This window comes from Oncorhynchus tshawytscha, linkage group LG19 (assembly GCF_018296145.1).
Source record: "Oncorhynchus tshawytscha isolate Ot180627B linkage group LG19, Otsh_v2.0, whole genome shotgun sequence".
NCBI classification, from domain to species: Eukaryota; Metazoa; Chordata; class Actinopteri; order Salmoniformes; family Salmonidae; genus Oncorhynchus; species Oncorhynchus tshawytscha.
Window position 1 is genome coordinate 48,030,478 of NC_056447.1, and position 13,029 is coordinate 48,043,506.

General features: G+C 42.8%; 1 protein-coding gene across 1 annotated transcript in view; it reads left to right on the forward strand.

Annotated features, from left to right (window-relative positions):
- LOC112219029 (SH3 and multiple ankyrin repeat domains protein 2-like) overlaps positions 1-13,029 on the forward strand; it is a 152,462-nt gene that overhangs the window by 13,382 nt on the left and 126,051 nt on the right. Inside the window, exons 4-7 of the mRNA XM_042301773.1 lie at positions 3,328-3,436; positions 4,346-4,497; positions 5,064-5,231; positions 8,633-8,749. Of these exons, the coding sequence (XP_042157707.1) occupies positions 3,328-3,436; positions 4,346-4,497; positions 5,064-5,231; positions 8,633-8,749 (546 nt within the window). The remainder of the gene's footprint in view (positions 1-3,327; positions 3,437-4,345; positions 4,498-5,063; positions 5,232-8,632; positions 8,750-13,029) is intronic.

Below are 13,029 nucleotides of genomic sequence, written 5' to 3' on the forward strand. Positions count from 1 at the left end.
TTGCCATGATGCTCCTGTTCTGCCTGCATCTGAGTGACTGAAGCGGAGAGAACAGGGCATGGCTTGGGTGGCTGGGGTCCCAAGTCTTCTTGGACTTCCTGTGACACATGTTGTTGTAGGTGTCCTGTATTGTAGGAAGTGTGCACCCAATGGTGCGTTTGGCTGCACGTGTCCCCCTCTGAAGAGCCTTGTGGTCCATGGCGTGATAGAGCCTGACAGTATGCTCTCGATGGTGCTCATTTAGAACACTGTGAGGGGCCCTCTAGGACAGGCCATATTTCTTCAGCATTCTGAGGTTGAAGAGTCGCTGTCGTGCCTTCTTCACTATGGTGTCCTTGTGGCTAGACCATTTCAGCTTCTCTGAGACATGTCCGCCGAGGAATTTGAAATTATTGGCCGTCTCAACTGCAGCCCCATTGACGAGGATGGGGATGTGTCCAGCCTGGTTCCTTCTGAAGTCCACAATCAGCTCCTTTGATTTGCTAACATTGTGAGAGAGGTTGTTTACCTGGTACCACGCCGTCAGAGTGCCTAACTCCTCCCTGTAGGCTGTCTCGTCATTGTTGGCGATCAGGCCTTCTACTGTTGTGTCATCAGCGAACTGATGATGGAGTTGGAACTGATCCTCAACTCAGGGAATACAGGAGGGGACTGAGGATGCATCCTTGTGGGGTCCCCGTGTTGAGGATCAGTGTCGAGGAGGTAATGTTGCCTAACTTCACCACCTAAGGGGCGGCCCGTCAGGAAGTCCAGGACCCAGTTGCATAGGGAGGAGTTCAGACCCAGGGCAGTGAGATTTGTAATGAGCTGATAGGAAACTATGTTATTGAAGGCTGAGCTGTTGTCGATTAACAGAATCCTCACATATGCATTCCTTTTGTCCAGGTGGGTAAGAGCAGTGTGCAGTGCAAAGGCGATTGTGTCGTCCGTGGATCTGTCAGGGCGGTAGACGAATTGTAGAGGGTCAAGGGTGTCGGGAGGGAGGGAGGAGTGGACATGATCTTTGACTAGCCTCTGGAAGAACTTCATTATGACGGAAGTGAGTTCAGTTACTTTGCCTTTCCTGGTTACAAGGATGATGTTGTACATCTTGAAGCAGGTGGGTATAGAGGCCTGAGCTAATTTGAGAAGGTTGGAATGTTTGAGAATCGCTTCTTTTTAGGTGGTTGTAGAATTGAATTGCTATTTTCTGGATTTGTATAATTATCGGGAATCATCCTTATTCTGATCTGCATGCGTTTTTTTGGTGTTTTACCTTGTACACAAGGGCTGTTTTTATAGAATTCTGCATGCACTCTCAATTTGATGTTTGTCCCATTTTGTGAATTCTTGGTTGGTGAGTGGACACTAGACCCTACAACCATAGAGGGCAATGGGTTCTATAACTAATTGAATTATTTTTTTGCCAGATCCTAATTGGGATGTCAAAAGTTATGTTCTCTTTATGGGTTAGAATGCCCTTCTTGCCTTGTCTCTAAGATCATCACAGCTTTGTGGAAGTTACCTGTGGTGCTGATGTTTTTTTATGTTTTAAAATTTGTATTTCACCTTTATTTAACCAGGTAGGCAAGTTGAGAACACGTTCTCATTTACAATTGCGACCTGGCCAAGATAAAGCAAAGCAGTTCGACACATACAACAACACAGAGTTACACATGGAGTAAAACAAACATACAGTCAATAATACAGTAGAAAAATAAGTATATATACAATGTGAGCAAATGAGGTGAGATAAGGGAGGTAAAGGCAAAAAAAGGCCATGGTGGCAAAGTAAATACAATATAGCAAGTAAAACACTGGAATGGTAGATTTGCAGTGGAAGAATGTGCAAGGTAGAGATAGAAATAATGGGGTGCAAAGGAGCAAAATAAATAAATACAGTAGGGGGAGAGGTAGTTGTTTGGGCTAAATTATAGATGGGCTATGTACAGGTGCAGTAATCTGTGAGCTGCTCTGACAGCTGGTGCTTAAAGCTAGTGAGCGAGATAAGTGTTTCCGGTTTCAGAGGTTTTTGTAGTTCGTTCCAGTCATTGGCAGCAGAGAACTGGAAGGAGAGGCGGCCAAAGGAAGAATTGGTTTTGGGGGTGACCAGAGAGATATACCTGCTGGAGCACGTGCTACAGGTGGGAGCTGCTATGGTGACCAGTGAGCTGAGATACGGGGGGACTTTACCTAGCAGGGTCTTGTAGATGATGTTTAGGCCATGGTAGGTCTAGTTTTTTGTGTGCTCTAGGGAAACAGTGTCTAGGTGGAATTTGTATTAATGGTCCCATTTTTTGGAACATCATTATTTTGGTCTTACTGAGATTTACTGTCAGGGACCAGGTCTGACAGAATCTGTGCAGAAGATCTAGGTGCTGCTGTGGGCAGGGACAGAAGCATAAGGTCATCAGCAAGTAGACATTTGACTTCAGATTCTAGTACTGTTCTAGTGCCTTCGCCAATTCGTTGCTATATATGTTGAAGAGGGTGGAGCTTAAGCTGAATCCCTGTCTCACCCCACGGACCTGTGGAAAGAAATGTGTGTTTTTTTGCCAATTTTAACCACTCACTTGTTGTTTGTGTACATGGATTTTATATTGTCTTAAGTTTTTCCCCCAACGCTGCTTTCCATCAATTTGTATTGCTGACCCTCATGCCAAATTGAGTCAAAAGCTTTTTTGAAACCAGCAAATAATGAGAAGTCTTTGCCCTCGTTTTGTTTTGTTTGTTAGTCAATTAGGATGTGCAGGGTAAATATGTGGTCTGTTGTATGGTAATTTGTCAAAAAGACAATTTGACATTTGCTCAGTACATTGTTTTCACTGAGAAAATGTACGAGTCTGCTGATTTTCCCAAGGTTGCTGTTGATGCATATCCCACAATAGTTATTTGGGTCAAATTTTTATCTACTTTTGTGGACTGGGGTGATCAGGCCTTGGTTCCAAATATTTGGGAAGATGCCAGAGCTGAGGCGAGTGTGTGTTGGCGAGTTTGAATTTTGTCCTGTAGTTCATTCAATGTAATTGGAGAATCCAGTGGGTTCTGGTAGTCTTTTATAGCTGACTCTAAGATTTGTAATTGATCGCATATATGTTTTTCAGTTTTTTTTCTCTCTCTCTCTCTCTCTCTCTCTCTCATCTGATTCTCAGTCCACTGGGTAATGTTTATTAGTCACAAAAGAAAATGGACTGAAACAGGAGGGGACTATCTGAACTTGTCCAATAAGAAATGCTCATTTTAGTTTTTCTTCTTTTGCTACGTTGTACACCAGTGAATATGACTCTGATGTTCACCTGTCCGTCTCTTTCTCCATCCCTCTGTCTACATGCTCCCTCCTACCCCTAGGCCAACTACAGGAAATTAATGGATCACATTCAGCATCACCAGCTGGATAAACTAGCAAAAATGCTGGAGAAAGGCCTCGATCCCAACTACCACGACCCAGACACTGGTGGTACGCTACACACACATGCGCACGCGCACACACACACACACACACACACACACACACACACACACACACACACACACACACACACACACACACACACACACACACACACAATGATTCAATGTGATGTGTTCTGTTTTATACAGCATCTGCTGCTAAGGAGTAAACAATGTCAGATCAATTATGGATGTCTTAGTTTACTGAGGAGAGAAATCAGAGTATCAGCTCTCCTCAGATGAAAGTTTACAGCTACAGTACAATTTCTTATGTTTTTGTGCACCTCATTCTGTTGGGCGTATATAGGGCGAGTTTCACGGACAAAGCCTAGTCTGGGACTAAAAAGATATTTAGATTGCCATTCTTCATTGAACATGCTGTGTATGTCACGCCCTGGTCTTAGTATTTTGTGTTTTCTTTTTTCATTTGGTCAGGCCAGGGTGTGACATGGGTTATTTATGTGGTGTGTTTTGTCTTGTGGTTTTTGTAGGTTATGGGATTGTGGTATAGTATAGTAGTCTAGTAAAGTCTATGGTTGCCTGGAGTGGTTCTCAATCAGAGGCAGGTGTTTATCGTTGTCTCTGATTGGGAACCATATTTAGGCAGCCATATTTTTTGAGTGTTTCGTGGGTGGTTGTTCCGGTTTCCACCAGAATAGGCTGTTTAGGTTTTCACAGCACGTTTATTGTTTTGTAGTGTTCGTGTTTATCTTTTATTAAACATGTATCGAAGTAACCACGCTGCATTTTGGTCCGCCTCTCCTTCACCGGAAGAAGGCCTTAACAGTCCAGAACAAGGATTAAACTATGTCCAGGAAATGTACCCATAGTTGATGATGTTAATACAATAAACGCACGTTTCTGTTGAAAAAAAGCTCTATAACAATAAACAGCATGTTGTGTGTTTGTATTGTAGAAACTCCACTGACCTTCGCTGCCCACCTGGACAATGTGGCTCAGGTCGTCGTTGTACTGAAACACGGTGGAGCACATCTTGACTTCAGATCACAAGATGGGATGACCGCTCTCCACAAAGCAGTCAGGGCAAAGAATCAGGTCACACTGAAGGTTATCCAGCACCTCTATTATTTTTTTACAGCTTATATAATAAGTTGGCCCCAATTCACTCTCCACCACTTCCCTTCAGGCTTACCCTTTGATGTGTGCAGATCTGTAAGGTGGAAGCAATATAGTGGAAGCTCCACCAATAGCGCTTCATCTGCACCCTTCAGGTCTGCAAACATAGAAGTGTTAGGGCCAAGGGATGAGATAGAGAAAGTATTGGGATCAACTGATACTCTTAGATGTTATGAACAATCTATCCCATAACACCCCACATTCAGGTGTGATAGTTGAAAACGGCCTACATAGACAGACATAACATATTGTAAAGCAATATATAGGTTCATACATGTTTATAATGAGTTATAACCCATTACACCTGCAGGCTTTAAGTAAAGTGTTTCTCCGGGTGAAGTTTCCCCTACGTAAATATGAAGGATCAGCTTCCCCTTCCCCAATCCTATCCTTATCCATCAGTGGGGGAAATGCTAAACTTACCTAAGGTCAGCATCTAGCGGCATCTTCATTTCACACCTAAAGGGCTCACTCTTACCCTCGCTGTCTCTCCTCAGGCTCTACTGGAACTAGGCGCCTCCCCAGACTACAAGGACAGTCAAAGTCTGACGCCACTGTACCACACAGTCCTGGTGGGAGGAGACTCAGGTTGCTGTGAGCTCCTGCTGAGGGCCCGCGCCACAGTCTCCTGCCACGACGAGAATGGCTGGCACGAGATACACCAGGTTTCGCTGTTGTGTCTAATAATTATAATACTATTGACTGATTGGATGTATATAGGGCTTTTCCAAAGGCTCAGTGTTTTAAATGGTATTATAAACTGGGTGGTTCGAGCCCTGAATGCTGATTGGCTGACAGCCGTGGTATATCAGACCGTGTACCACCATATGACAAAACATTTATTTTTACTCCTCTAATTACATTGGTAACCAGTTTATAATAGCAAAAAGGCACCTCGGGGGTTTGTGGTATTTGGCCAATATACCACTGTTAAGGGCAGTATCCAGGCACTCTGCAATGCTTTGTGCATAAGAACAGTCCTTAGCCGTGGTATATTGGCCATATACCACACCTCCTCGTGCCTTATTGCTTAATTAAAGCAAAGAGCATCAGTTCATCTGCCACCAATGTGGTCTTCTCAGTGATTTAGAGGAGATCCACGTTGAAGTAGCCATCACACTTTAAAAAAAAAAAAACACATTTAACCCAAGCCATCGCTATATGGACTCTCTTGAATAAGATATCTTCTAGTTGATTATAGATGTTAGCCTTTTGATTTACCTTGGAGAAACAAGCTTTCCTAGATCATCGGAGGCATAACAACAGTAAGATGCAGTATATTTTAAAGCTCAGCTCAGATGGTACTCTGACTGACATCTAGTGTGCAGATCAAGACACTGCATGGAATATGTGTATGGCTCCTGAGTGTGTAGTCTATTCAGTAGTTCCCAAACTTTTTATATTCCCGTACCCCTTCAAACATTCAAACCTCCAGCTGCGTACCCCCTCTAGCACCAGGGTCAGCGCACTCTCAAATGTTGTTTTTTGCCATCATTGTAAGCCTGCCACACACATACATTTTTTAAACATAGGAATGAATGCGAGTTTTTGTCACAGGACCAGGGCACAAATAATAATAATACTCAATAATTTGACATATAAAACCTAATTTGTTCATAAAAAATGTGAATAACTCACCACAGGTTAATGAGAAGGGTGTGCTTGAATGGATGCACATAACTCTGTGGTGTTGGGTTGTATTGGAAAGAGTCTCAGTCTTAAATCATTTTCCACACACAGTCTGTGCCTGTATATAGTTTTCATACTAATGAGAGCCGAGAATCCACTCTCACATAGGTACGTTGTTGCAAAGGGCATCAGTGTCTTAACAGCGCAATTTGCCAAGGCAAGAAACTCTGAGCAAAGCCCATTCAGAAATCTGGCAGTGGCTTCTGATTAAATTCAATTGCACACTCAGCTCACTCAGGTGCTACGCTATATCACATTTGACATTGTCCGTAAGCTTGAGTTCATTGGCACACAAAAAATCATACAATGATGTAAAGACCCGTGTGTTCTCCTTGTTAATGTAGACAGAAAAGAGCTCCAATTTCTTAATCCTAGCCTAAATTTTGTCCTGCACTTTGAATATAGTTGCGTAGAGTCCCTGTAATCCTTGATTCAGATCATTCAGGTGAGAAAAAACATCACCCAGATAGGCCAGTGTGAGAAACTCGTCATCATGCAAGCGGTCAGACTAGTGAAAATGATGGTCAGTAAATAAACCTTTAAGCTCGTCTCTCAATTTAAAAAAAAATATGTCAATACTTTGCCACTTGATAACCAGCGCACTTCTGTATGTTGTAAAAGCGTTACATTGTCGCTGCCCATATCATTGCACAATGAAATACACGAGAGTTCAGAGGCCTTGCTTTAACAAAATTAACCATTTTCACTGTAGTGTCTAAAACGTCTTTCTGGCTGTCAGGCATTCCCTTGGCAGCAAGAGCCTCTCGGTGGATGCTGCAGTGTACCCAAGTGGCGTCGGGAGCAACTGCTTGCGCGAGCGTTACCACTCTACTATGTCACCCTGTCATGGCTTTTGCACCATCAGTATAGATAACAGCACATCTTGACCACCAAGTCCATTTGATGTCACACAGCTGTCCAGTACTTTAAAAGGATCCTCTCATGTTGTCCTGGTTTCCAGTGGTTTGCAGAAGAGGATGTCTTCCTTAATTGACCCCCCATTAACATAACAGACATGACTCATCCAGCTGGAATGCATAGAATTCACTGGCTTGTATGCAAAGCAGTAATTGTTTCAAAACATCTCCTACTGTGTCACTGGGCGGCAGGTAGCCTAGTGGTTAGAGCGTTGGACTAGTGACGGGAAGGTTGCAAGATTGAATCTCTGAGCTGACAAGGTGAAAATCTGTCGGTCTGCCCCTGAACAAGGCAGTTAACCCACTGTTCCTAGGCCGTCATTGAAAATAAGAATTTGTTCTTAACTGACTTGCCTAGATAAATAAAGGTTAAATAAAAACTGATGTGTCGTGAAACAGTGTTGTTTGATGGAGACATTGTCTGTAATGTTTTTGTTGGCCTTTTCCCCCAGAATTGTCCCAGACATATCTGCGGCAGAAAGTCCTCCACAATAGTATGGGGCTTGCCTGTCCTAGCCAATCGGTAGCTCACCATATAAGATGCTTCTAGCCCCTTCTTATTAATGGTATCCTTTGCTTTTATACATGTCTTACTACTCGAAAGTCGTCTTTATTCTCGCTCAAAAACTCCTGTGGCTTATTTTTCAAATTGTCATGTTTCGTTTCTAAATGTCTGCGCAATACTGCGCAAAGGTTTCCCGCGAGAGTGTAACGGTTAATATGACTGGATGTTCATTATTTGACTAGGCTACCTGTATTTGACATTGTGTTGTTAATTTCGCTGAACACTAGATGGTTTAATTTTATTTTTGGCAGGGAAACGAGGCTACTCAGGCGAGAAAAAAACCTCACCCAAATGTATAGCCCCGTTGGAAAATATAAATGTACTGTTTGAAAACGTAAAGAAATTATTATTATTATAATTTAATTTGAATTTGAATCCCATTTTGATTTGGCGTACCCCCGACGGTATTGTACTTACCCCTGGGGGAATGTGTACCCCAGTTTGAGAATACCTGGTCTATATATCATCCACGTGAACACAAACCAGAATAGACTTCTCTTGCCAATCAATGACTTTCTAAATGTTTGGTTAGTCATATTTTCTATGATAGTCCCGGGTTTGCCTTATGTAAGTTACTGTATGGATTGTTTCATTTTCTTTTGTTTTGACCTGGTCTTTGTGATGTCTTCTGTGTTAGTGTGTCAGGCGTGTAGATATGGACATTATTTGACATGGTCTCTGTGTTTGTGTGTCAGGCGTGTAGATATGGACATTATTTGACATGGTCTCTGTGTTTGTGTGTCAGGCGTGTAGATATGGACATTATTTGACATGGTCTCTGTGTTTGTGTGTCAGGCGTGTAGATATGGACATTATTTGACATGGTCTCTGTGTTTGTGTGTCAGGCGTGTAGATATGGACATTATTTGACATGGTCTCTGTGTTTGTGTGTCAGGCGTGTAGATATGGACATGTCCACCACCTGGAGCAGCTGTTGTTCTATGGAGCAGATATGGGTGTCATGAACGCCTCTGGAAACACGGCTCTACACATCTGTGCTCTATACAAAGAGGTAAGAGACCAGAGTTCAAATCATCAGAGCACAAACCACTAGGGCGGCACATAGCCTAGTGGTTAAGAGCGTTTGGGCCAGTAACCCGAAAGGTTGTTGGTTCGACTACCCAAGGTGAAAAATCTGTGGATGTGCCCTTGTGCAAGGCACTGAACTCTAATTTGCTCCAGGGGCGCCATACTGCTATGCCTGACCCTGTAAAACAACTAATTTCACTGCACATATCTGGTGTATGTAAAATAATCATCAGTCTATCTACTGTACAGAGGGGCTTTATATTGTACCACCTACTGTACAGAGGGGCTTTATATTGTACCACCTACTGTACAGAGGGGCTTTATATTGTACCACCTACTGTACAGAGGGGCTTTATATTGTACCACCTACTGTACAGAGGGGCTTTATATTGTACCACCTACTGTACAGAGGGGCTTTATATTGTACCACCTCTGTACAGTTTGGGGCTTTATATTGTACCACCTACTATACAGGGGCTTTATATTGTACCACCTACTGTACAGAGGGGCTTTATATTGTACCACCTACTGTACAGAGGGGCTTATATTGTACCACCTACTATACAGAGGGGCTTTATGCTACACCTACTGTACAGAGGGGCTTTATATTGTACCACCTACTGTACAGAGGGGCTTTCCCTCTGCTGTACCACCTACTGTCAGAGGGGCTTTATTTTGTACCACCTACTGTACAGAGTGGGCTTTATATTTACCACCTACTGTACAGAGGGGCTTTATATTGTACCACCTACTGTACAGAGGGGCTTTATATTGTACCACCTACTGTACAGAGGGGCTTTATATTGTACCACCTACTGTACAGAGGGGCTTTATATTGTACCACCTACTGTACAGAGGGGCTTTATATTGTACCACCTACTGTACAGAGGGGCTTTATATTGTACCACCTACTGTACAGAGGGGCTTTATATTGTACCACCTACTATACAGAGGGGCTTTATATTGTACCACCTACTATACAGAGGGGCTTTATATTGTACCACCTACTGTACAGAGGGGCTTTATATTGTACCACCTACTGTACAGAGGGGCTTTATAGTGTACCACCTACTGTACAGAGGGGCTTTATATTGTACCACCTACTGTACAGAGGGGCTTTATATTGTACCACCTACTATACAGTGGGGCTTTATATGGTACCACCTACTGTACAGAGGGGCTTTATATTGTACCACCTAGTGTACAGGGGGGCTTTATATTGTACCACCTACTGTACAGAGGGGCTTTATTGGGAACTAGGAACATGGGGCTTTATATTGGACCACCTACTGTACAGAGGGGCTTGAATATATTGTACCACCTACTGTACAGAGGGGCTTTATATTGTACCACCTACTGTACAGAGGGGCTTTATATTGTACCACCTACTGTACAGAGGGGCTTTATATTGTACCACCTACTGTACAGAGGGGCTTTATGTCTTACCACCTACTGTACAGAGGGGCTTTATATTGTACCACCTACTGTACAGAGGGGCTTTATATTGTACCACCTACTATACAGAGGGGCTTTATATTGTACCACCTCTGTACAGGGGCTTTATATTGTACCACCTACTGTACAGGGGGGTTTATATTGTACCACCTACTGTACAGAGGGGCTTTATATACCACCTACTGTACAGAGGGGCTTTATATTGTACCACCTACTGTACAGAGGGGCTTTATATTGCGGAGGGACCTACTGTACAGAGGGGCTTTATATTGTACCACCTACTGTACAGAGTGGGGCTTTATATTGCAACATCTACTGTACAGAGGGGCTTTATATTGTACCACCTACTGTACAGAGGGGCTTTATATTGTACCACCTACTGTACAGAGGGGCTTTATATTGTACCACCTACTGTACAGAGGGGCTTTATATTGTACCACCTACTGTACAGAGGGGCTTTATATTGCAACATCTACTGTACAGAGGGGCTTTATATTGCACCATCTACTGTACAGAGGGGCTTTATATTTTACCACCTACTGTACAGAGGGGCTTTATATTGTACCACCTACTGTACAGAGGGGGCGGGGCAGGGCTTTATATTGTACCACCTACTGTACAGAGGGCTTTATATTGTAACCACCTATGCTGTAACAGAGGGTCTTTTTTCAGATTAGCCAAAATACTGTACAGAGGGGCTTTATATTGTACCACCTACTTACAGAGGGGTTTATATTGTACCACCTGACATGTTTTACAGAGGGGCTTTATATTGTACCACCTACTGTACAGAGGGGCTTTATATTGACATGGTCCACCTACTGTACAGAGGGGCTTTATATTGACCACCTACTGTACAGAGGGGCTTTATATTGTACCACCTACTGTACAGAGGGGCTTTATATTGCAACATCTACTGTACAGAGGGGCTTTATATTGCACCATCTACTGTACAGAGGGGCTTTATATTGCACCATCTACTGTACAGAGGGGCTTTATATTGGACCACTGTACAGAGGGGCTTTATATTGTACCACCTACTGTACAGAGGGGCTTTATATTGTACCACCTACTGTACAGAGGGGTTCAAATATTGTACCACCTACTGTACAGAGGGGCTTTATATTGTACCACCTACTGTACAGAGGGGCTTTATATTGTAACCGAAACCTACTGTACAGAGGGAAAAATCTTATATGTACCACCTACTGTACAGAGGGGCATTGACCACCTACTGTACAGGGGGCATACTTATACCCTGTAAAACAACATCTACTGCACAGATCTGGGGCTTTATAATTGCACCATCTACTGTACAGAGGGGCTTTATATTGTACCACCTACTGTACAGAGGGGCTTTATATTGTACCACCTACTGTACAGAGGGGCTTTATATTGTACCACCTACTGTACAGAGGGGCTTTATATTGTACCACCTACTGTACAGAGGGGCTTTATATTGCAACATCTACTGTACAGAGGGGCTTTATATTGCACCATCTACTGTACAGAGGGGCTTTATATTGCACCATCTACTGTACAGAGGGGCTTTATATTGTACCACCTACTGTACAGAGGGGCTTTATATTGTACCACCTACTGTACAGAGGGGCTTTATATTGTACCACCTACTGTACAGTGGGGCTTTATATTGTACCACCTACTGTACAGTGGGGCTTTATGTTGTACCACCTACTATACAGAGGGGCTTTAAAACTTCTTGTGACTCCCCATCCCGGGTCCAGGAGCGTAATCATCACCTGACACTAATTAGCATAACGCAACGGACATAAATCTTCCTAGAAAATCTTCCTATTCATGAAAATCACAAGTGAAATATATTGGAACACAGCTTAGCCTTTTGTTAATCACCCTGTCATCTCAGATTTTCTAAATATGCTTTACAGCCAAAGCTAGACAAGCATTTGTGTAAGTTTATCATAGACTAGCATAGTATTATGCCTTGCTAGCAGCAGGCAACCTTGTCACGAAAATCAGAAAAGCAATCAAATTAAATCGTTTACCTTTGATGAACTTCGGATGTTTTCACTCCCAGGGAGATAGTCAAAGTTCATTTTTTCCCAAAAGATTATTTTTGTAGGCGAAATAGCTCCGTTTGTTCTTCACGTTTGGCTGAGAAATCGCCCAGAAATTGCAGTCACGAAAACGGCGAAAAACATTCCAAATTAGCTCCATAATATCGACAGAAACATGGCAAACGTTGTTTATAATCAAACCTCAAGGTGTTTTTCTAATATCTATTCGATAATATATCCGTCGGGACAATTATTTTTTCAGTAGGACCGATTGGAGTAATGGCGAGAGTCACCCTGGGAGCCATCATGTGACCACTTACGCAATGTAGCCGCCTACGGCTATTCTTCAACATAAATGCGTAAAATTACGTCACAATGCTGTAGACACCTTGGGGAATACGTAGAAAGCGTAAGCTCGTTGATGGTACATTCACAGCTCAATAGGGACTCCTTGGAACGCAGAGCTTTCAAAATATGGGGCACTTCCGGATTGGATTTTTCTCAGGCTTTCGCCTGCAACATCAGTTCTATTATACTCACAAACAATATCTTGACAGTTTTGGAAACGTTAGAGTGTTTTCTATCCAAAGCTGTCAAGTATATGCATATTCTAGCATCTTGTCCTGACAAAATATCCCGTTTAAAACGGGAACGTTTTTTTTCCAAAAATGAAAATACTGCCCCTAGAGTCGCAACAGGTTTTAAATTACACCATCTACTGTACAGAGGGGCTTAATATTGTACCATCTACTGTACATTGCTTTTATTATAC